Source organism: Sus scrofa, chromosome 1, assembly GCF_054392235.1.
Source record: "Sus scrofa isolate SSC_HxYL_T2T_F1_AM1 chromosome 1, Sscrofa_HxYL_maternal_Yorkshire_Landrace_v2.0, whole genome shotgun sequence".
Taxonomy (NCBI): Eukaryota; Metazoa; Chordata; class Mammalia; order Artiodactyla; family Suidae; genus Sus; species Sus scrofa.
The window spans coordinates 100,869,986-100,896,289 of NC_139383.1; the positions used below are offsets into that span (position 1 = coordinate 100,869,986).

Consider the following 26,304-nt stretch of genomic DNA (forward strand, 5'->3'; position numbering starts at 1 on the left):
GACCTGTATTCTTTCTTCTCACTAAATATTGAAAGCAACACATTCCCAAAATAATAATTGTAGCATATGTCTACACATTAGGGTCACAGGCTCCTGAGGCTTTTTGTGGTCCAGTATGGTGTATACAAAATTGGAAAAATGAAGAGAGTTCTGAAGGTGGAGAATTCATCCAATTAGAATGACAATATATAACTGGAACATAGAGTCCATGAGAGTAGCTACCATATTATTATCTGTTTAATTTTTACTCTATTCTAGGCACACAGTAAATGGGTAAATAAATATATAAATAAATGCATGTCACAATTTTTAGAAATAAATTCAAGGTCAAGAATTTTTGTCTTTACCTGGAATTCCCATTGTGGCTCAGTGAGTTAAGGACCTGATGTTGTCTATGTGAGGCTATGTGTTCAATCCCTGGCCTGGTTCAGTGGGTTAAAGATCTGGTTTTGCCACAAGTTAAGTCATAGATGCATCTAGGACCTGGTGTTGTCCTGTGGCTGTGGTGTAAGCTGGCAGCTGAAGCTCCAATTTGACCCTTGCCCTGGGAACTTCCATATGCCACAGGTAAGGCCATAAAAAGAAAAATACAATAAAAATTAATTGTTATGTTTTCCAGTGCCGTGGGGTACACTCATTCCCTAGAATGCAGTTGCAGTCCTATAGAAAGCAGAGAGGGAATAAGTTAAATTTTTTCCATTTTGGAAAATAGACCCTTAAAGTATCAATTAAGCTCAGTTAGAGGAATAAAGTATGCCTTACAATACAGAGATTGTGAACCAAAAATTAAACCAATTGAATTTACAAACAATTATCTTCCAATAAAAATTAAAATAATATTTCTCAAGCATGTTAATTTTTTATCCTAAATGTGTAGAAACTGTAAGCATGAGAAGAATAGCTATTAGAAATCTTTTTCTGTCAATAAAAATATTGATGAATGAGTTCCTTATGTGACAGAGTTAAAAGTAGAGTAAAAGCAAAAGAGCATTAACGATGAAAAAGCTATCAACTCTAATCTGAGTGTTAATTTGGGATTTAAGAGGTATATTGTTTCAGACAAGAAGTCTATTTTGGGATTCATCAATGATGTGCATATGACATGTGTCTTTTCATTATCAGTTTTATAACCCTTACTGAATAATGGAAGAGACTTTCTTCATTAATACAAAGAATTGCACTCATTAAGTACAGATTATTTGGAATGTCATGGTTGATGCAATATGGACATGATTATTATCACCTGGGAAACTAAGAACTGTCTCCCCACCCCCCAAACAAAGGCAACACAGTTTCTCTCCAGAATGCAAAGAAAACATTTAAAAAAAGGAATAAATTAAAATATCAAGTTCTCCTAGCCCTTTAATTTATTTTTATTTATTAAAAAATTCTAATTCTGCTGAGAGTTATTTTTCTCTTAAGGTTCATTTTCTTTCACAGATGATGCAATATGGAGCATTTTAATTACTTCTTTGACTTTCTGTCTTTATTCTCTGGTGAGAAATTCCCAGAGTGGGAGATCCAACACTTATAAATCCTTATACACCCCCCATGGATGATGACAGGTGAGATGTTCCCAAGAACATTTTTTCTTCATGCCCAGATAGGTTCATGCACAGGGAGTCCATGTATTTTTAAAAAAACAGTCTGAAGTGCTAGCCTTCTAGGCAGTCATTGGCATTCTGAGTAGGAGGACCATGTTCTGGGAAATGTTATTAGGAAGTGAGCTTAGAGAGTCTTCACCATGGCAACGGTTGGGGCTTTGGCCTGATGCCCTATCCAAGAGCTGCAATTTTGTGATGGTGGCAGAAATGTATACGATATTGCCTAACAAACAATGAGAACCCTCCCCATAAAGTGTCAGTAAGTGGCAGTCAAATAATTATTTTTATTTTCTTTACTAAAGACACTTAGTGCAAGGCTCAGTCTCACTTTCTCTTGCTCTATCTTTGTCTTTCTGTCTCGGTTTCTCTCTCTTTCCCTCATACACATGTATAAAGTCAATGACTTAAACTTTAATACAGCACTAGCATGTATAAGATACCAACCATATGTCTTCAAACATAATGACTGACAAAGAATTTATTTGATTTCAAAATATTAAATGATCTTGTGCTTCTTAGAAACCATATGGTCCTTTCTCCATTATCCTGCCTCCTTTGACATCCCAATGGTTGGAGTTTGCTCTTTTTTTTTGGCCATGCCTACAGCACGCAGAAGTTTATATATTGTATAGGTTACACGTGTGTACAAAGGTGTATATACGGATTTTTGTGTTTTTATGTGTGTGTATTTCAGAGGAATCAACTTGATCAGCGCTTTGCCCAGATTTCCATTTAGGAGTATCTCTCAGGAGCAAACTAGTTGTCACATAAAATAAACAACATAACTATATCAATTATAATTTTATAATATTATATTCTATCTTGTACTACATTTTTTCCCTTTCCACATTTATGTGTATAATTCCGAGTTGCCTGCTTCTGCAACAAAAGAACTCCTTTCTCTATTTGGCTATATTCTGACCATAGATTTTAAAACATGGTGAATTTGAAAGATAGACAATTTCCAAGGCTGTTATGACCACTAGCGTTATTTTAACTAATTTGGAAAAATCAGCTATAATGGAAAAAATAAAAATCACTATAAAAAATAAAAAATGGCATCATCACTTACATAAAAGGCCTTGCAATGCATACAGATTTAAAACATTTCCACTTAATTAATTTAGAATGTATTTTTTCGTCTGAAGCAAGAAAGCTAACACTAATTCTCATAAAACATTAATCATCATTACTTATTAAGCAATCTCTCTACACCCACTCAGTTTAAAATGTAAATAATGATAACATACATAAACTGTTTATATTTCTTTTTGTCTATTTCTCAGCATTTTAACCTGCTGCTTAATTAGTTAATTTGCTCACTCATCTAATAAATAATATCTGAGTGAATATTATGTACCAGGCTCTGAATTAATTGTTTGTTATCAATGAACAGAACAGAAGAAATCAAATCCTTTATCTCATGGAGCATATGGTGTGAAATAAACATAAACAAATACATAATACATAAGTAAATCATATAGTATGTTAGTGATATTATGGAAAAATCTAGGAAAAAATACCATAAGATAAAGGAGCAAAGGAGTGACTCTGGTTTAGGCATGAAAATGAAGACATTTTATTGAGAAGATGATAATTGAGCAAAAACCTTATGGAGGTGGTTCAGAGCAAAAACCTTATGGAGGTGCATGAGGGGCAGTGGTCTAGGGAGATGGAATAATCACTTCAAAGGCCTTATAATGCAAGTATTCAAAAGTTGTTTCAAGGAAATGTGGAAGTCATTGTGGTTAGAGTCCAGGGTAATGAGAAAATTAGTGGAATATGAGATCAGAGGAATAATAGAGGATTAGTGGCCAATAACTTAAGACCCTGTGAGCCATTGGAAGACTTTTATCTTGAGAAAAATGGGAAGCTCTAGGAAGGTTCTAAGCTAAGAAGCAATATGATATGACTTGCTTTTTTTTTCTTCTTAGGGCCAAAACTGCGACATATGGAAGTTCCCAGGCTAGGGGTTGAATTGGAGCTACAGCTGCCAGCCTCCACCACAGCCACAGCAATGCCAAATCTGAGCCTTGTCTGTGAACTACACCACAGCTCACAGCAATGCCAGACCTTTAGCCTACTAAGCGAGGCCAGGGATTGAACCCACATCCTCATGGATACTAGTCAGGTTTGTTACTGCTGAGCCACGATGGGAACTCCCAGAAGTGAATGGGGAGTCATTTCCCTTTTAAATGCCTACTTTAGTTTTTGAATTCAGAATGGAGTTTAGAAGAACAAGAGCCTGTAATTCAGTCAAGAGAGATAGTTGCTAAGACAGAGCAGTAAAAGTGGTGAGAGGTCTTCAGATTCTGGGAATATTTTCTTTTTTCTCCTAGTTTATCCAAGCTTCTTTTCTTTTATTATTAAAGTATAGTTGATTTACAATATTTCTTAAATTTCTATTGTACAGCAAAGTGACCCAGTCATACATATATGTATATTCTTTTTTTTTAATACTATTTTCCTTCATGTTCCAAACTATGGAACATATGCTATATAGTATTACCCATTGTTTATCCATTCCAAATGTAACAGTCTGAATCTACTAACCCTGAACTCCGTGTCTGTTTTCAATATAGATCTCTCTCACTCCATGAGGCAGAGTTGTTGCTTGCAATAGATGCTCCACCGCAAATTCTTTTTGCTCTGGAATGTAGGTATTCAATTAGATATTATTATCTAGAATTAGATATTACTGAACAGGTCTCACCGATGGAATGCAAGTTATACGTGAAACTTCTAGACTGAGGAAGAGGTTAAGTGCAGATGGCTTTCCTGTTCTTTCTCCAACACCTGAAAGCTGGATATAGATGCTCAAGTAGACTTGGTAAACCACTATTGCAGAGAGCTGATTACTTGAGACCCTAAGTGACAGCATGAACAGACACTGGACCATGATCTGGAACACCTGTCCATAGGTTTTATGGGTGAGGAATAAAACTCAAAATATTATGTTTTCATAATTTCTCTTTTTGTTAAATACATTAGCTGGTAATTGTCCAAATGTGTAAATGGGCCAACTGCATATCTTCTAGAACTACAGCTTTGATTTAAAAAATCAGCCCTACCGTTCTCTATTATCAGTTTCTGTTGCTATGTTATGAATCTCATTTTTTAACTGTCTTTGAATATATTTTTTCTAACATTTGAAGTTCAATGCATGATTGATCAATTTACATTTTTTCTTAATTAGTAATAATGATTATTTAATAATATATTTAACTTGGACCATATCATATCATATATTTTGAAATGCATAATTTGTACTATGTAATGTTTTAATTTTAATTTTAACTATTTTTTACTCTCAGACCTAAGAATGATATATGTAAATGTTTTAGCTTATAAATAATTGTTTTAATAACTTAACATTAATTAAGAATGTACTCTTCATTGTCTTAAAAACCTTGTGCTCTTTGACATCTTTTAGATAACATTATAGTTCCTGTGTTTTTCAATAGTAATTTTGGAAAATATTCAATGGTTGTGTTATTACATGCTTTCTGAAAAATTAAGACGGCTAAGTGAAGTCAGCCATACAATGAGACACCAACATCAAATGCTTTCACTGATATGCGGAATCTGAAAAAAGGACAGACGGACTTCTTTGCAGAACAGATGCTGACTCATAGACACTGAAAAACTTTTGGTCTCTGGAAGAGACTGTTTGGGGGGTGGGGGGATGTGCTTGGGTTGTGGAATGGAAATCCTGTGAAATTGGATTGTGATGATCATTATACAACTACAGATGTGATAAATTCATTGAATAATAAAAAAATAACAATTTTAAAAATCTATGATTATTTATTTATTTATTCTTTTTATTTATTTATTTATTCCTCGGCATATTTAATCTTATTTTCTTCTGCTTGTTTTTGAGAAATCTAAGACATTAAAAAGTCAAATTTAATTTTAATTTAAAATATTATCTCTTTATATAATTTATGCTAGATAATTCATTCATTACACATATTGACTGTTATATCTTCATTATGGATGCTATCCTTTAGTTAAAAGTGACATTTTCTCAGAGTTCCCATTGTGGCTCAGGGGTTAATGAATCCAACTAGGAACTGTGAGGTTGTGGGTTTCATCCCTGGCTTCACTCAGTGAGTCAAGGATCCGGCATTGCCATGAGCTGTGGTGTAGATTGCTGAAGAGGCTCGGATCCCACGTTGCTGTGGCTGTGGCATAGGCCAGTGGCTACCACTCTGATTAGACCCCTAGCCTGGGAACATCCATATGCCGTGGGTGTGGCCCTAGAAAAGACCAATGAAAAACAAGTGACATTTTTCTCTCTTATTTAATGATTATAATTTATCTTCTGCTTTATTTATTTATTTATCTTGTTATGGCTGCACCCATAGCAGGTGGAAATTCCTAAGCCAGGGATTGAATCTGAGCCACAGCTGTGACCTGTGGCAATGCTGGATCTTTAACCCATTGTGACAGGACAGGGATGGAACCTGCACCTCTACAGTGACCTGAGTCACTTCAGATGGATCCTTAACCCAATTCACCACAGTGGGAACTCCTACTTGGCTTTATATTAATGCTGTGATCTTTATTTTCTTTGTATTTGAAGTCACTTGTCCCATGCCTTTTAATCTTTCTGAGTTTTATGTGCATCAACTGTAGGCAAAAGTAGTGTTATTTTATTATCTCCCATTGTACAAAATTGAAACACTTATCAATTAATTTGACTTCAAGCCCTCTTCAAGGAGAGCGAACGCAAGTCAAGAATTATCAGCATCACTCATTTCGTTGTAATGACCCCTCCCCAACTTGAGCAACCTGGCCTATTCCTTCCTACCCCTACTAGAAAAAGTATGTGTCCCACACTTTACCCTGCTCCTATAGGGGCAATAAAGGCCCCCAACCAATCAGCAGGTCAGGAGGTGTATTGCAAGACCTCACCTCTCTCCCTCAGCTATAAAAACAGACACAACCATGTGTCATTTGATCCTGCTGTGGTAGCTTTGAAATCAAGCAATGAGATCCTGCTGTATCGCACAGGGAACTATATCTAGTCACTTATGATGGAACATGATGGAGGATAATGTGAGAGAAAGAATGTATATACATATGTGTGTGTGTGTGACTGGGTCACTTTGCTGTACAGTGGAAATTGACAGAACACTGTAAACCAACTATAATGGAAAAAATAAAAATCATTAAAAAATAATTTTGTCTCTGATCATGGAAAGTGTGACCCTAAGCAAGTCACTAAACCTCTCTAAGGTTCTGAGTTTCTCGTCTGTAAAATGGGAAAAATAATGACTACAGGAAGTAGTTTCGAGAATTAAATTAGCATAGTGACTGGCATATGCTAACTTCAATCAATGCTTGTCCTTGCTATGATTAAGTTTCTGGTTTTCTTTGTTTATAAAGTGAGGGAGTTGGAGAAGATACAGTCTTACCTGATTTGGTATGTCATCATTTCGGTATAGGGGATAATACTTGTTTTATCTTTCACTAGAAAAGCAAAGTGGCACAGACCACAAAGCACAGAGCACAGGACTGGCTTTGCAGGTTGAGCAATGCCATCCCCAAGTTTAGCATGATGCAAACCCAAAGCAACTTCTTATTTGATCCCAGGACACTTCCAAAATCACTTGAAATTGGGGAAAAACAAAACTGTGCAAGTCTGTTACAAAACCCCACAAAACTCAGCAGTTGACTCTTCCTCTGGAGGTATAATTTCCCCAGGGTCATTTCAAGGGGAAGCCTCTTAATTGCTTCTTTTTTTTCCTAAGGCAAACATTTAAGGAAAACCTCTTTTGTGGATTTCAACGTTCTCGTTTTGTTGGTATATGTTGTTTACAACTTCTCAGATAGTATTAAATTTTCAATTCTGCATTCTTACTTGGAATACCTCCCTTCAATCTAAGGTTGGTGTACAAATGCATCTATCTGGAACTGGAAGATAAATGTTGCATCTTAGATTTTTATTTTTTGTTATTCTTGCTTAATTAACATTAACATCAATTAATTACTTATACCATACATATTATCTGTGTGTTTGTGTGTATTTGTGTATTGTGGGGAGCCGAGAAGATATAAGGAGCCGAGGAAGGGAGCTTGCCTCAACAGTACAATTCCGTGGGCAAGCTCCTAATCAGAAAAAGGGGCCTGTCTGAAAACTGCAATTCCGCGGGCAGATTTCTAAACAAGGAGATGTCTGCCTGTATGGTGCAATTCCAAGGACAGACCCCAGAAGAAAATAAGGCTCGCCTGCTGACATTGGTGGGGAACTGAATTTTCCAGGAAACAATTTCCATTTTGCATTGCTGAGTGGGGATTGTTCCATGGATGACTTAAGTCTTTTCCGTTATTCACTTGTTATTCAGTTTTCCTCAGTCTTTCCTGATTATTTGCTTATTATTCTTACTTTCCATTCTCATTTTCCTGTGGTGATTTGTGATTTAAAAAAGTTACAACAATAATATAATAAGAATTTCATCCTGAAGGACTTTCCTCTATTTAAATCCAACTTAGTTAAAACATAGTGTTTATCTACTAACTAGTTATGTAGTAAACTCTAGAGTTAGGATTTTAATGAGGTTCATAGAAGTTAGGCATATATTATTCATGAATCCTACCTGTGAGTTTTGTCCTTGATTTTAAAAGCTTTTAAGTGATAGCTAGTTAAGTTGGTTTATATTTTCTTACACGGTCTCCCTGCCATAACACTTTAAAGATAAGCAGCAGTCTAAAAACAAGATTTGTGAATGCCAAATTCTTGTGTCTGTGACCTCTTTAACTTGTAAAGACTGGCTGGCCAAGGGATGATTTGTACTGAGTCTCCTCCTTTCCATATGATGTATTGTACCTAATTGCCCTTAAATTGTACTCACTAAATTTAGTTAAGACAAAGATCTTAGAATGTGATGTATAGCTGCTGTACCATGTAAAATTTAACCGATGTACTTTTAACACTATGATGTAATCTGTAGTTAGAAACAGTCTATATAATCAACCACTTATGCCAATAAAATGTGAGCGGTCCAGTGCCCTGAAGGAAGGGACAAAGAAGCTGTCTCTGTTACAAAAGCTGATGCATGTCCCTCTCCTTTGGGAAAAATGCACATTCCCTGGCCACCAGAGCTGGCCTCTGGCAGTGTATGAACAAGAGAAAGAGAGAGAGATAGAAAAGTAAATTTTCTATAGATATTTGATTGTTTAATTATTACAAAGTAATAATGGAAGCTACAATTTCCAGGAGAGCATTTAATAATAGTTATGTCTTGTATTTTCATTGTGTATTCATGCATAATATGTCTTTTCATACTCACAAACACACAATGAAATTGGATTCTATTATTACTGTTACATCATATTAAGACATGGATAAATTAAAAACAAAACAAATGAGAATAAAACCTGCCCAAGTTGGTAAAATAAATTGTGGAGCCAGAATTCAACCAAGACAATTAAATTTTGAAGATATAAAAAGAAATATTTTACTGGAATATTTAATATTTCCTCATGCTTGCTCTTGGGAGGGAAATAACCACAGTTATTTGTAAGTGAATTTGAAATACAGAGAGATACAGTATGGGAAGTTTGGGTATATATATTTTGCCTGGAGTTCATGAGGAAAAGCCTCTAAGTGTTTCTAAGTTCTCCAAGCCTTTCCCTTTTTTCCGGACCTCTTACTTCATAAGATCAGATGTGCACTACTTTCCATGAGTTCACCATCATTATCTATAATCCAGATAACCACCACTCAGGTGTTTTCATATTTCGCTTCTGAAAAGTACTACACACACACACACACACACACACACACACACACACACAAACACATACACACACATATTTTTTTTAATAAATAATCCTTGGTGCTGAGCAATTAGATTTGACTTTCCACATAAAAATTCCTCAATGCTAATCCTTGAAAACTGCAATAGAATGCACCTGCTGGGTTATCCAATTTTCAATAATTTTAACTGATATTATTCTTTAATTTTTATTCCATTAGTAAATGCCACAGTTTTTCATTAATTAGCCTGTTTCTCTGGAGTTATATAGTTTGGTTGGTGGCTTTCTGCTTTCTCCTGAGAAAAATTTTCTTTCCAAATGGGGTGAACAGTGGATTACCTTTATGCATTAGAGTCTATTTATTTTCCCTATGGCAATGACATTTACCGTCTTTCCTGTTCTTATCCTTTCTTGTTACTACCCAGTCATAGGGTCCTTCAAATCAAAGCTCCACAAAATATAATCCTGGAGGTTCAGATAGGGTCTTGGAAATAATCACCTGGCATTTATCTTTTGAAGAGCACAGCAGAATCCCAACTTCAATAAATACATTGTCCTGTTGAAAAACTATCTCAAGATTCTTGCTGGAATTACATTCTGTGTTCTACAGAATACAAATGTTTGCTCATGCTGGTGGAATATCTCTCTCTTCCTTGCCCTTTCTCTCTCTCTTTCTCTCATTTTTAAGCAAAGTAAGTGGTAACTAGAATATGTATAATAGAATGCTTTCCCACACAGTTTCTCATAGTTTAACTTTACTAGTTACATTGTGTATTTCTAAGAGTTTGGATGGGATATAAATATTTCTCATTTTTGATGAATACAAATTTATGGATTTGGAGTTCCCGTCGTGGCGTAGTGGTTAACGAATCCGACTAGGAACCATGAGGTTGCGGGTTCGGTCCCTGCCCTCGCTCAGTGGGTTAACGATCCGGCGTTGCCGTGAGCTGTGGTGTAGGTTGCAGACGCGGCTCGGATCCTGCGTTGCTGTGGCTCTGGTGTAGGCTGGTGGCTGCAGCTCCGATTCGACCCCTAGCCTGGGAACCTCCATATGCCGCAGGAGCAGCCCAAGAAATAGCAAAAAGACAAAAAAAAAAAAAAAAAAAAAAAAACCAAAAAAAACCAAATTTATGGATTTATCTCCTATAAACAAAATGCAAAGAACTAGTGTTTACTTTTTTTTCCTTTTTTTTTTTGGTCCTTTTTTTTGCCTTTTCAAGGGCCGCTCCCATGGCATATGGAGGTTTGCAGCCTAGAGGTCCAATTGGAGCCGCAGGCACCAGCCTACACCAGAGCCATAGCAACGTGGGATCCAAGCCACATCTGTGAACTACGCCACAGCTCATGGAAACGCTGGATCCTCAACCCATTGAGTGAGGCCAGGGATCAAACCTGCAACTTCATCATTTCTAGTTGGATTCGTTAGCCACTGAGCCATGACGGGAACTCCAAGAACTAGTGTTTTCTTAGGAAAATGATTGGTGTAATGTGGTTCTGGCAAATGTTCATATGATACACCCATATTTGAAAATAAATTTGCAAATACCAGAAAGTTTTCCTAGAACATCACTGGATCTCCATAGAAGCATCATTTATTGCCTGCTTTCTGCACCCAGTATCACACTGAAGGAATATGTCAGGGTTTTAGAAAGTTTATTTACATTTACACTGTTTTAAATAGTGAAATTAATATCCTTGCCTAACATATATCTGAATTCACAGAACATAGCAATGGAAGATATCTAGTAGATTATAATTTCATGTTAGACATGCAAACAAGAGTCCTATCCAGGAAATATGCATAATGTATGAATGTGTGTAAGCAGTTTACCATTTTGTTTTAATGACTACAGTGATCATTTTTCCCTCTTTAAATGAGTGCAAATATGAAGTTATATTAAAATCATTTTATCTGAGATTTAGGGCTAACAAATTTTTGGATTAAATGGCTTCCATATCTAATCATGAAGATTATGCTTACAATGAAAAAGAGTAAAATTATTACTTTTGAGCTATGTTAAAATGAGAACCATAACTCTCTGTACATGTCTTCAAATATGCAATTACCAAATGCCTGTGTTGGAAAAAAGGGGTATTTAAGTAGGAGGCTTTGAAACCTGGTTCTAGCATATTTCAATCACATTTTGTATATATGTTATATAATATAGAATGTGCATTTATCCAAGCAAACTTCAGACAGCCTGTTACATAGTAAGTACTCAGAAATGATTTGCTAAGAAGAATGGCAAAACACAGTCATAGATATTTAATAAAGAAAAAAATGGGAGATCCCATCATGGCACAGTGGTTAAAGAATCCAACTAGGAACCACGAGGTTGCAGGTTCGATCGCTGGCCTTGCTCAGTGGGTTAAGGATCCGGTGTTGCCATGAGCTGTGATGTAGGCTGCAGATGCATCTTGGATCTGGCATTGCTATGGCTGTGCTGTACGCCAGCAGCAACATCTTTGATTAGATCCCTAGCCTGGGAACCTCCATAAACCCTGGGAGGGGCCATAGAAAAGGAAAAAAGAGAGAGAGAAAAAAAAGAAGTAGGTCATTGGAAAAATATAAATTAATAAATAAATAATACTTGATTTTAAATTTTATTCCCTTTTACTTATCACAGAAGTTTGTAACTAATACTAACCAAGAACTGAGAAAATGCTCAATTTCACGGATGTGACGGACTTTATTCTTTTGGGACTAACCACTCGTCCAGAATGGCAAGTTCTCTTCTTCATCCTTTTCCTGGTGGTCTACATTATCACCATGGTTGGTAATATTGGCATGATCATGTTAATTAAGGTCAGTCCACAGCTCAGCAGCCCCATGTACTTTTTTCTTAGTCATTTGTCATTTGTTGATGTGTGGTTTTCTTCTAATGTCACCCCTAAAATGTTAGAAAATCTGTTATCAAAAACAAAAACTATTTCTTATGCTGGTTGTTTGGTCCAGTGTTTCTTCTTTATTGCCCTTGTCCATGTAGAGGTTTTTATCCTTGCGGTGATGGCCTTTGATAGATATATGGCCATCGGGAAGCCTTTGCTCTATGGCAGCAAAATGTCAAGGATTGTCTGTATTCGACTGATTTCTTTCCCTTACATATATGGTTTTCTGACGAGTCTGGCAGCAACCTTGTGGACATATGGCTTGTATTTCTGTGGGAAAGTTGAGATCAACCATTTCTACTGTGCAGATCCTCCTCTCATCAAAATCGCCTGTGCTGGGACCTTTGTGAAAGAATATACCATGATCATACTCGCGGGCATTAACTTCACATATTCTCTGACTGTAGTTATTGTATCTTATCTGTTTATTCTTGTTGCCATTCTGCGAATGCATTCAGCAGAAGGGAGGCGCAAGGCCTTTTCCACCTGTGGGTCCCATTTGACAGCTGTCATCATCTTCTATGGAACCCTTATTTTCATGTATCTCAGACGTCCCTCAGAGGAGTCCGTGGAACAGGGGAAAATGGTGGCTGTGTTTTACACCACAGTGATCCCCATGTTGAATCCCATGATCTACAGTCTGAGGAACAAGGATGTGAAAGAGGCCATGAGCAAAGTGTTCAGCAGAACATATTTAACAAAATAAAATGAGGTTGGGTTAATTTTTTCCTCTATCTCATAAATATGTGTTTGTAAACAATTATTGTTTAATACATAGCTAAAGACATTTTACAAAAGCTAAGGACTTTGTACATTAAAAAGGAGGAAAAGATAAAAATTCAGAGAATGAAGTGGATTGACCCATTCCTATTGATTAAGTAGTTAAATTTAATTAAAAAATAATAAATAAGTTAATAGAAAAGATCATTTAAGTCCAAGTTCACAGGTAATCTCATTCAAATTTTTCATGTACTTAGCTAGAATGAAGAGATTTTGTTTTAGTTATTCAAAAATGCAGTGGATGAATTTAGCAAATATTTATTGATTTGCCTATTTATGTAGTAATTTGGGGCATAAAAATATCATCTTTCATGCAACTTTCTAGTGCAAAGGTTTATAAAAGGTGGGCTCAGCTGTAGTTGTAAGATTGATTGATGTGTAATGCTTCTTTTAATGTGAAAGGTGGGTCTGTTCAGAGACTACTATTTTGAAAAGAGCAATCCTATTGTGTTTAATCCTTTTTCATTTTTTTAGCGTTTAAGAGATATAATATGGTAAGTGTCTCTCTTTTACAGATTCCAGTAACGTCCATATTTTAACTCCAAGTTTTCCAGTGACCAGAATGTGTACCCTCCTGCATGCCCTGGCTATAGTGCCTTCATTCTGAATGAAAAGTAGGTAGAATTAGTAGATGTGTCATTTTGAAAGTAGAGTTCTCCAGACTCCATTTAAAAAACTGAATTGACATTTTGTACTTTTTTTTTTCTTTTTAGGGCCAAACCTGAGGCACATGGAATTTCCCAGGCCAGGGGTTGAATTGGAGCTACTGCTGCCTGCCTATGCCACAGACACAGGAATGCCAGATCCAAGCCATGACTGTAAACTACACTGCAGCTCATGGCAACACTGGATCCTTTCATCCTCTAAGTGAGGCCTGGATCAAACTGGCATCCTTGTGGATACTAGTTGGGTTCATTACTGCTTAGTCACAAGAGAACTCACATTTTGCATTTTTGTGACCAAGATATGGTACTTAAATGTTTTATTTTTTTAGTTATTATTTTTTTGTCTCTTTGTCTTTTCTAGGGCCACACCTGCAGCATATCGAGGTTACCAGGCTAGGGGTCGACTCAGAGCTGTAGCAACCCGCCCACGCCAGAGTCACAGCAATGCCAAATTTGAGCCGTGTCTGCAACCTACACCACAGTTCATGGCAACACTGGATCCTTAACCCACTGAGCGAGGCCAGGGATCAAACCTCTGACCTCATGGTTCCTAGTTGGATTCGTTAACCACTGAGCCACAACAGGAACTCCTTAAATGTTATAAAATAATTTTTGTATTTGATAGAAATAAAATATTTTGGTGGTCTATTTGTGGTTAACGAAGACATGTCCTGACATGATATAATTAACATAGTTTGGCTTCTCCTTTGTATCTCCCTTCATTAAGTACTATTATGAGGAAATGACTTGACAACTTCCAAAACATTTCTATGTCCTCTGATAGAAATAAATACATAAATAAATTATGTGCTGCTGTCCTGGTGCAGAAAATATATATAATACTGAAATGTTATCTGCATATTTAAATTATACATTAAGTAATCACAAATTTATCTACAAAGATACAAATATAAAATAAGATTGATGCAGTATGAGGACATTCTCCTTTGTCCATTTTAAGTTTTTATTCTCCTCTAGGGAAATGATAAATTCGTAAGCTCATTTCTACAAACACACACATATGTCATGGGCATTTTAAAAAGCTATTTGCATATAAACAAATTTCTAATTCAGATTAAATTATAATAATATTACTGCATCTGTCACCGAAAAACCTAAGTCCCCTAAGGAATTCAAGATCTTACTTAATGTTACTTTTCAGGTGAATTTAAAGTAATTTATCTTGCCACTAACACCATTTAGTCACCATTTATTGGAAAACTCAATATACTAAACTACTTGCTGATTAGTAATATGGTTTTAAAGCTTTAAAATTTTTTGTCAGCAAGTGGATTTGGATGATTTTGTTGTCTTTTTTTATTTTCCCAAACCTAAACCAATTTCTCGATGTACTTTTTTGGAGAGTTGGTTTAGTGTTGCATGAAGAATGATGATGTCAATGTTGCCGAGACCAGCTCAGCAAGTGAGGGCTGATGAATGGGTGCGTGAAACTTAAGAAAAGGTTAACATAAAACAAGACACATTTATCTTAATCAAAGGTGGGAACCGGGGGACTCAAGGTCTCAGGGACCAAGAGCCCCGCCTCAAGAAACCACACTGCTTTTACTGTGCTCTTTGGGATTACATCAAGTGAGGAGGGGGCTGTAGGTGCAAGACATAGGTTTTTTTTACTATTTTAAAAGTCGCATAGATGGTAGCTGGTTAAGTTTTTACTCTGACACTTAGGCATTTAACAGTCACTAGCATTGAGGAAGCTTGGCAGCAGCTGTCTATGCACAGCATCTAGAGAATCACCATTCTGCTTCTGCAGACAGCTGTCCTACCTATGGTAACCTGGGCATGCCTAGGTTTGCACCTTTTCTCCTTGCTGATGCATATCCCACTAATGACCCCTCATAAGCCCCGTGGGGCCATGAGGCTCCTCTTCCTCTTATTTTACCATGACATATCGTGCTGTGCACTGATGTGAGTGGCTATCTGCACAGGTCCAGCATGCCTAGACCAATGCGTTATGTCCTCATTCAGCTGACCACATGAATAACTTATGCCTTTTGCTCTTTGTTCTTAAGCTTAAGCTGTTTACCAACACTGTGACTGTTTTTCAAGCAGGAATATGGGTTAAAGGTAAAGCAGGACAAGATGGAGTTTTCAGCATAGAAAATAGAAGCAGAGAGGCTAGTAAAAGATTGTAGAGACATACCTCCTGACACAAGGTCACGGGTTAAATCATGTTACTGATTTGAGTTTCCAAATTTCAAAGCAATTTCTGAATAACCTTGGAGAAGTCATTTGTGTTGACCCAGTTAATTTTTAAGTTGTAGAGTCTGATGCCCAAGATCTCATCTGGCTTTTGTAATTTCCATGAGTCTGCATTCTTTAGCAGAACTTGAAGCAGTTTTGCTATTTGCTGAAAATTCAGGATAGTTTTCTCAAATACTTTCAAAAATAGGTCTTATTGGTACATTTATTTTGACATCTATGAACACCGTTATATTAAGCATCTCCAACAGAAAGTGCCTTATCTTTCTCTGTCATTCTCCTTCCCTTCATTGTTCTCTCCCTAACACACACTCACACCACACACACACACCCACACACACTTTCTTCTTTTCAAAACTGCATTTTCTTGAGAAAATGCATATTACGTTATAATAAGCTTGTGTCAATGAGTTTACATGATGCACTTTTATCATAATAAGTGAAAAAGCACTCAGGAGCTCTGGGTACTTGGGCATTGAAGAATGCAGAAAAAGATTTCTCCTGAGCACTATTCTGCTCACGGTTTTCCAGACAAAATTGAAGCAGCATATCATCTAAGGTTTATGAAAAATCTAGGTGGGTATTCTGGTTTGTTAACCTGCTAGCTATATCTAAACTCGGTAGAAAAACTTAACATTAAGGTTATTTAACATGTGCATATTTTTATTCTTCAATATAAGGATAATATTGGCCACAGTCCTAGAGAAGTGGTGAGATCATACCTGTGAACTGTTTATAGGTAAAAAGGCACAAATCATTTCAATTTTTTTGAGTGCTTTAGATGATACAGACATTGTGCTGAGAGTTATGCCAATATTATCTAAGGTCACCATGCCTCACTGTGAGACTGTAATGTCCTCATTCTATAGTTGGGAATTGAGGCAGGAATTCTAACTTATCCAAAGACACAAAGTTGAAGTCAAAGCTGAGGTGCGATTCCTGATCTGACATCAAAGTCAATCCTCGCTGATTCCCATAAGAACCTAAAATAAGTGAGAAAAATTGTCTTACTAATAATCATGTTCTTCACCAGTGACCTCCTGTTTTACTCATTCTCCCCAGATGTTTCCAAGTGATGTATACTTTTGAGGCATCTTCTATCTATAAGACAAACTTGAGATGCCTAGATCACACGTCTCTATGATCACCTATTCTGACAGATGATGCTTATAAGAACTCTAACAAAACAGAAAAGAAAACCACTGACTGATATTTTATAATGTAAAATAAGAATGTTTTCCTGAGACACACAATTGTCAAGTGTGAACGAAAGAAGGAAGAGCCCATGTGAAAGTGGGAGAAATTAGATCATGATATTAAAAATTTTGATATTTTAATTTTATCATAGGTAATATTCTTCTAACTAATGTTCCTTAACATCCCTTACTCCTGAGATGTTTCCAGAATTTTAATTACTATGTCTTTCATAACTACCTGGAAATTTCCTCGGGGAAATGCTCTTAATCCTCTCAGTGTTCAAGATTCTATTATAAATAGTGAGAAATTATCATTTGTTTATCTTTGCTGCTGAAGGTAGATCTACAAACGTTATGCTCTTTGCAGTACAGATTAATGAAGTCACATATTTTAATTTTTATTCTTATTTTGAAGCTACTAAGACCTAAATTGTAGACATATTTGTTATCACCATGTTTTATTGGGTGAAATTTATATTATTGGGAAATACCATTATTTATATCCACAGTTTATTTAACAAAATGCTTATTCTTCATTTTTTACCCCTTTACCACTTCTCTGCAAAGACCATTGTGTTTTAAAATGTGGAGTTCCTGTCATGGTGCAGTGGAGACAAATCCAACTAGGAACTACGAGGTTGCGGGTTCAATCCCTGGCCTCACGCAGTGGGTTAAGGACCTGGCATTGCCATGAGCTGTGGTGTATGTCAGCAGCAGTAGCTCCAATTTGACCCTTAGCCTGGGAAACTGCATATGCCACAGGTGTGGCCCTAAAAAAGAAAATAAATAAATAATTAAAATGTGTGTGAATGGAGTTGAAAGTATTGTATTAGTGAGGATGATTGGCCACTTACTAGACCTCCACTGTTCTTCTTCATGGGAAATTCCTGAAAGGTTAATATTTTCTTAATTTTAAAATTTCATATTCTATATTATCTATTATTTTAATATATGATGAACACATGTAGTAAGTTGGCTCTATCCCAGAATTCACTTGGATTCTCTGATCCTAGAACTATGGGTTGCCTAACTTTGAGAGGCAGAGAGAGGCCATGGTCTATTACTGTAGTTCAGCCTGCTGTGAAGTTATTCAAGGCTCTTCTGGTCCATTAAGGAAGAACTATTAAAAGGAAAACCTTTCTTCTTTGGGGGTGGATGATCAAACTGAATTTTAAATACAAAGAAATAGAATGCTAGAACAGGTTATCAATTAGGCAGTGATATAAAGTTATTAAGGGTACACTACTACAGTCAGATTAATTAGCTTGCATCTTGATCTGTCCAATTAGTAGATGTCCAGTATAGGAAGACCGTCTTAGGCTTTCAGTGCTTCAGTTTCCTCAATTTTAGAATTATCCTAATAGAACCTGCTTCATGGGAACTTTGCAGGCAAAAGATTTAGCAAGCATTCAATACAAATGAGCTATTCTTAGTACATTTTAAAACTGAGGCTATTGCCACTAGAACAATCTTTCCTAGAGAATTTAATATTAAGTGCATTGAATGAACCAGATCTAGAGATCACGGCTCTTAAAAATCATATCATGAATATTCTCGAATATCCATTATGTTTAACAACTAAGCTAGACAGTTTAAAGGTTCCAAGATGAATGAGACAAATTCTGCTACCACAGAGCTAATGATTACCTATAAAGGAAAAAAAAAAAAAAAACAACTACGCATATAGGAAGCAAAATTGGAGAATTAATATTAGCTTATGTTTCTTAGATGTCTTTATGCTTTTTAATGTATTTTATACTTTGCAGTACCACTAGCCCAAGTCCAACTCTGTTAATTAGAGCATTATAGTTTCATTGAGCAGGGTTAGGAGATTTTTACATAGGGAAACTCCTGACCTTAGCTCTATTTCCCAACCAGAGTCTGCAGCTCTCACCTCACTAAGTATTTCTACACATAAAAGAAGGCACATGTCTAAATTCATGGGAATTTAGAGTAAAGGGTAACTCAGATCTGAACGGAAACTTCAGTGTCTATTGTGTTACATGTCCAATTCATTTTATTCATGGTATATTTCTTTCTTTCTTTTTTTTTCTTTATTTCTTATTAGGGCTTCACCAGTGGCATATGGAAGTTCCTGGGATGGGGGTTGAATCCTACTTCAGCTTCTAGCCTACACCACATCACCAGAAACACCAGATATGAGCCACATCTGTGACCTACCCCACAGCTTTTGGCAACACCAGATGCTTAACACACTGAGAGAGGCCAAGGATGGAACCCGCATTGTCATGGACGCTATGTTGGGTTCTTAACCTGCTGAGGCACAACAGGAACTTCTTTTTTTAAGTACATGGTGTATTTAATTCCTATATTAATAATGTCAGAAGTAGGAAAATATTTTGAGATTAATTAACTTCCTAAATGTGCTCTTCTATTAGTTAGAGGAACTTATGATATAGTCATAGAATTAATACACTTCATAATATTAAAGGGGTACCTCAGGTAACACTTTTTTTCAATATGGCAAGCTAAATAGTTCCTCTTCTAACACTTTGCATTTTCATTTTCTTCCCCCTTATTTCTACATATCTGGCTACTTTTCCTTAACCCAAAGTCATATCCACAAGATTTTTGGCCATTCTGTCTGCATCCTGCCTCTTCTTATTTCTGATCTTATCAGCATGCTGTGTTTTTGTCACAGCAGCTCCACTAGGTGATGTATCTTATTTGTATATTTATTATTTACTCATTTTCAACAAGAATATAATATGACATAAGCCAGAGTCTTGTATATCTTGTTAAACCTCATGTTTCCAGGGAATTTAGAATACTTCTAGATATAACAAATATATTTGACATATAATTGGCTTGGATGCTTGTAAAATGTATTATTATAAGCAGTTATAAATAGTACCTCATTTATACATCCTCATTATATTATATTACCTTCAAATGTCACCTATTTGATCCTTGTGATGTTAACATTATTTCAATAATTTAGCAGAATATAAATATCTAATTCTAAGATTATATGAAGGTAATTGTCTATTTTACAGATAAGAACCTGATAAATATTGGTGATAATTACCTATAACACCCATTGAATAAAATAATTTTGCTTAGATATTCTTATATTGGGCATTGTGGAAAATCTTCATTAATTTTTGAATTATTTGAATTAGAATACAGATAAACATGACCCAATTTCAAGAATAAACAAATCTCTTCAGAGTTAAAAAAAAATTATTTTTCCATTGGCAGTACAGACTGGGTCTAAGGAAACACAATGCTAAATTTTACAGATGTAACAGAATTTATTCTTTTGGGGTTGACCAGTCATCAGGAGCTTCGAGTTCTCTTTTTTGTGATGTTCCTAGTGGTTTACATGATCACCCTGTTAGGGAACATTGGTATGATTATTTTTATCAGCATCAGTCCACAGCTTCAGAGCCCAATGTACTTTTTCTTGAGTCATTTCTCTTTTGTGGATGTGTTCTCTTCCAATGTCACTCCCAAAATCCTGGAAAACTTACTATCGGAGACAAAAACCATCTCTTATATGGGGTGTTTGGTGCAATGTTACTTTTTCGTTGCCCTGGTCCACGTGGAGGTATATATCTTGGCTCTGATGGCCTTTGATCGCTACATGGCCATCTGCAACCCTTTGCTTTGTGGAAGTAAAATGCCCAGGACTGTCTAAGTTCAGCTCATCTCTGTTCCTTACCTCTATGGATTCTGTTAGCTTAACATGCACGCTGTTGACATATGACTTGTACTTCTGTGGAAACTCTGAAATCAACCACTTCCTGTGGGAGAGTCTACATGAAAGAATACACCATGATTGTTACCGCTGGGATTAACTTCATATATTCCCTCTCAGTCGTCCTCTACTACTCTCATCATAGTAGCTGTGCTATGCATGTGCTCCGCTGATGCAAGGAGGAAGGCATTCTCCAAGTGTGGGTCCCACCTAACTGCTGTTACCATGTTTTATGGGACTCTCATATTCATGAATCTCAGGAGGCCCACGGAAGAGTCCGTGGAACAGAGGAAAATGGTGGCTGTTTTACACCACAGTGATCCCTATGCTGAATCCCATGATCTACAGTTTGAGAAACAAAGATGTGAAAGAGGTGTTCAACAAAGCAATCATCAAGGCAAACGTGGGGCAGTGACACTGAAATCAATATTTCTGTGGTATGTCACTACCTGTTATAAATGTCCTGGCATAAAAGTTTCTAGCTCAAAAAGGACTTTCTAGAGGCAATTCTTACATATACTAAGAAGTCCAATCTAACACAGTGATGCTGTGCCCAGTGAGTGGATTCTAGATACTATGCCTGCTTTATTTTACATATGCAAATGAATGATTAAAACTGACATATTAATGTCATTCATGAAAAATAGGAGGTTCCTCATTCCCCCCCTTTTCGTTAGAACCAGCTTCTGTCTGCTATTCCTACAGTGAGAGGCATTTTCAAGGACAGAGCCTTGAGAGATCAAAGGGCTATTGGGAATCTGGATGGTATGAGTGGCTGAACCCTGTGAAAGCCTCATATAAACTTTTAAGATTCTGGCAGACAGATGCAAAGATCTCCTTATCTTGTCACCGACCAAGACAAACCTCATATGTAAGTTCCTTTGCTTATTAAACCTGCCATCTACAAATCTAAAATGATCTACCTTTATTGTTCAGCCTCTCCTTGCCCTTCGTGTTGGGGAAAGTTTTAGATTTCACCAAGGTTATGAGTTAACACTTATTTAAGAAGTCATTTCAATTTAAAGCCACGGGGGGGGTGGGGAAGAAATCCACAGAAACCACTTAAAGTGTCTTATTAAAAATAAATAACATCAAATATTTTATGTTTTTATTTTTAAATAAAATTACAGTGGTATCCTATGAAACTCAATAACAGAGAATGGCACTGGTTTCACAACAAAGCAGCCCTTGGGCATTGGACATTTTCAGAACAAAAATCACAACCCACTTTCTCTGTTTGAGCCCACATGTACTTCTCTTGACTATATTATTTACATTTAATTTTAATTTCTCTACAAGCCAGCTTTTCGTTTTTCAGTGCACAAGGAGAGCTGCATCGAAAATCCCAGCCCCAGCATTCACCTAACCTAGGATCTAAGATTAAGTGTCCAATTGAGACTCAATAGAGTTACAGGGGTATAATTTCAAATTCCCTTGAAAGACTTATCTTGATTGGTTTATCCTGAGTCCTGTGATCACTCCAGTAGGACCTTGAGTACAATTATGGATGTCATGTCCTGCCTTGGTGGAGGAAGGAGATTCTCAGAGGGAGAGGGTCATTATAAGCAGGTAAGTGGTTCAAATTGTGTTCATGCTTTTTGCTCACTCACTCATTCACTCATTCTTCCACCAGCATTCAGAGTGGTTACAGGCATTATATCAGACACCAGGAGTGATAAAATGTAGAAGATAAAACCTTTCTATAGTTCCCAAGGAAATGAGCAAGGCTAGACTGTGTATTTAAGCCAAACTGAGGCATTATCATGGCATACTGGCAGTCTAGTAAGGCAGAGAAGATATTGGCATTAGAATTTGGTGGGCTTAACAAAAAAGAACCAGGACTGATAATGTGACCCTCATTTCTTCTTAACAGCCTAATGATCTTTCTTTTCCAAACTGCTACTGCCTTATCCCACATGTGCCCTTTTTCTCCTTGGGGCTTGAAACAATTCTCTCACACCTCCACATCCCCCCAAGTCACTTGTGGCTAGTATCTCATACTACTGGAATTTTTGCCTTCTTTGCACATTAATTTCCTTCATCATTTTTCTCTGATAGTTTAAATCTTTCTGAGTTTTACTAACTCATACTGATGATTTGATTGTTATCTGCCTATTCTACCAACTGTTCTGTCCTGTCAAGAATGTGCTTGTTATTGCTCTCCGAGAATGGCTCCAATATCATGCACATGGTAGACACTGAACATTTGAATTTATCTGTGAACATTCCAGTTGAAGGTTTAAGTGGATTTCAGATTATATTGCTTTATAATCACCTCAAATTAACTTAGCCATACTATAAGTAGTTGGTTTGTATGAGATGGTTAAAAAGGATAAAGATAAAAGGTTTCTTTTTTCCCTTTTTTATTTTTTTTGTCTATGAAGTTGCTGTTTATTTAATTATTTTTGTGCACTTTGATGTATGTGCTGTCTAACAATAAAACTGGAATTTTATTTTGCTGTGTTATTATAAAAAAAAAAAACCATCCCAACATAGAGGTATATTCTTGGCAACTTATAACAATCATATTTATTACTACTCCTTCCTGTTCTCCAACCCATCATAATTTAATTACATCAAAAAAACTTCAAGGATCTTTGGAAAGCACAGCTTTGCTTAGGGAATTTAGGGACAAGTCTGCTTTTTATGTTTTGATAGAGTTAATAAAAGGAAGTATGGCTTTCCTGATTCCCAAATCTATGCGGTGAAAAATCATTGTTTCAACGGACATGTTAATCTGTGTAATTTCAGGGACTGATCAGTATTGAATTTAGTGGTGGTCAGAAACGGAGGAAAGATGATTAGCAGACAGGGTACAGTTGAGCAACAGGCTACTGGGTGGAATGACATAGGGATGAACACCTTCTTTGCCCCTTTCTCTATCCTCCACAATATGCACAACAGAAACACTTTTGAAAGGGTTATTGGATGCAACTTGGAATGGATTTACAATGAGATCCTACTGAGTAGCATTGAGAACTATGTCTAGATACTTATATCGCAATAGAACAAAGGGTGGAAAAAATGTATACATGTAAGTGTAACTTGGTCCCCATGCTAAACAGCGTGGGGAGGGAGAAAGGAGTTGATGTATCTTATTATCAGTTGGATAGAAACTATCCAGGTCAAAGATATCTGTGTTACATACTCTTAGAGTAGAAATTCCTTTAAAATGTAAATTTCACGCTTTCAAACATTTCAGTTTCATATTGATTGCTAAAAGATAGAACTCATGTACAAAATCATATTACTCATATAAAGAATGGTAAAAAATAAATGTATACCATCAAAAGCTTATAAAAACAGCATAATTGCATGTGGCATTGTCCCAAGACAGGTGTTGTTCCGAGTGGTTTTTAAAGTTTATTAGAGGCAGGACATAGCATTTTCAACAGCTTTACTCAAGGCATTTTTTACCTGTTTCTTCCTCAAGCTGTAAATCATGGGGTTCAACATGGGGATGACTATCGAGTAGAATACAGAGGCCACTTTGTCTGTGTCAAGGGAATGGATGATTTTGGCTGCAGATACATGAAGATCAGAGTCCCGTAGAATATAGTCACAGCAGTCAAATGAGAACCACAAGTCGAGAAGGCTTTGAACCTCCCTTCTGTAGACTGGATTCTCAGGATGGCAGCCACAATGTACAAGTAAGAAATAAGGACAGTGGTCAAAGAGCTGACCATGTTGAATCCCGCAAACATGAAGATCAACATCTCTTTGAGGCTGGTATCGGAGCAGGTGAGGGCCATCAAAGGGACATCATCACACCAAAAATGATTGATGACATTGGGGCCACAGTAGATCAATCGGAAAGTAACAACTGTGGGGAGTAAAGCAACAGAAAAGCTGTATAAGTAGGGGCCGGTTACAAGCTGCATACAGACCTTTGGGGACGTGATCACCACGTAGAGAAGAGGATTGCATATGGCCACATAGCGGTCATAAGTCATTATTGCCAGAAGGAGCATCTCCAAAATCAAGAAGTTCAGGAAAAAGCCCAACTGTGTTGCACATGCGTAGAAAGAGATGGACCTCTGCTTGGTCAGGAGGGTCTCCAGGAACTTGGGGTCAATTGAGGAAGAGTAACAAAGGTCTACAAAGGCCAGATTGCTGAGAAAAAAGTACATAGGTGTGTGAAGTCGAGAATCCAGTCGGATTAAGGAAATCATCCGAGTGTTTCCTACCAGAGTTAGAGAATATACCACTGAAATGAGCAGAAAGAGAAGTTCAATCTCCCTATGGACTGAAAAGCCCAAAAGAATGAATTCTGTCACCCTGGTGCTATTTGTTTCAGTCATTCATTCCAGTCTCTCAGTTGATGAATAAAGACAGTTGAAGACAGAATTACCAGGAGTAAGAAATGATTTTCAGACACAAAACTTATATGTTTCAACCCAAGAAATTATTGTTCATTGAAGGAGAATATCAAAACAAACAAATGCATCCCATTTCAAACTCTCCTCTCTGGCTATTTGTAATTTTGCAAGACCAAAGGTTGAGGGCCAATAAAAATAATGTTTGCAAAAATATTTAATATTTAGATGTAGATAATTTAAAATTATATTGAATAAAGAGAAAAAAGCAATCGTTAAAATTTTCTGCCCCCATATTTTCTTCCTGTTGGAGCAAAACCTTTGTGTGCTAGTTTGTTAGCTTTTTGAGTAGATATTTTTAATTTACTTGAATAAATACACATTGTGATCAATGCAAAGTTAAACAGGATATTAAATGGGTATAAAAAGGGGGTCATTGGATGTTTTTCCTTGTGGATGAGGTAAATTTTGAATTCATATATAATCCATTCATTTTAAAATTCTGTGCTTTCTAAAAATGAAAAATACACTTGGAGTAGATCTAGAATAAATGTATTTTTAAAAGTATGATTCTCTATATTAAAGTATTCTTCAGTGCTGTATTTTAATTATTTTCAACATTTATAATCAGGAATGTTTTCTACAATCCTTGGAAAATTTTCTGTGAAATAATCCTCCTGCCTTTAAAAGGTGGTATTGGGGATTGGCATACATGCACATTGTGGCATGTGGAATGACTGGCCAATGGGGACCTGCTGTATAGTATCCCACAAGGAACTATACCCAGTAATCTATGATAATCTACATGGGAAAAATCTGAAAAAGAATGGATGTGTGTATATGTATAACTGAATCACTTTGTTGTACATCAGAAACTATCAAAACTATAATCATAAATCAACTGTACTTCAAAAAATTTAATAAGTGAAAAAAGTGGTAATCATTTGATAAGAGAGAAATTTTCAGAAAGTGATATTCCTTCCTTATGATGTTCTGCTTGCATGGTATGCTTATTGCGAGTTACATGCCTTTTCCACTTCTGAGGCTGAGAAAACTAATTAGCTAAATTAATTTAGGGAGAAAAGTAAAAAAATACATATTTTATAAGTCTCACAGTATCAAAATAAAAATAAAGTTTACGAAATA

The 26,304-nt window shown here is 36.3% G+C and overlaps 1 protein-coding gene and 2 pseudogenes across 1 annotated transcript; 2 read left to right on the forward strand and 1 right to left on the reverse strand.

Moving 5' to 3' along the window:
* The first annotated feature begins 12,033 nt into the window (after positions 1–12,033).
* Positions 12,034–12,966, forward strand: LOC146406222 (olfactory receptor 5M3). The gene has a single exon (XM_085002891.1). It carries the CDS (start codon positions 12,034–12,036, stop codon positions 12,964–12,966), a length of 933 nt encoding a protein of 310 aa, XP_084859017.1.
* Positions 12,967–20,368: 7,402 nt separating this feature from the next.
* On the forward strand, positions 20,369–21,257 carry LOC146406223 (olfactory receptor 5M9-like; annotated as a pseudogene).
* A 2,871-nt stretch (positions 21,258–24,128) lies between these two features.
* On the reverse strand, positions 24,129–25,143 carry LOC146406224 (olfactory receptor 8U3-like; annotated as a pseudogene).
* Positions 25,144–26,304: the final 1,161 nt, after the last annotated feature.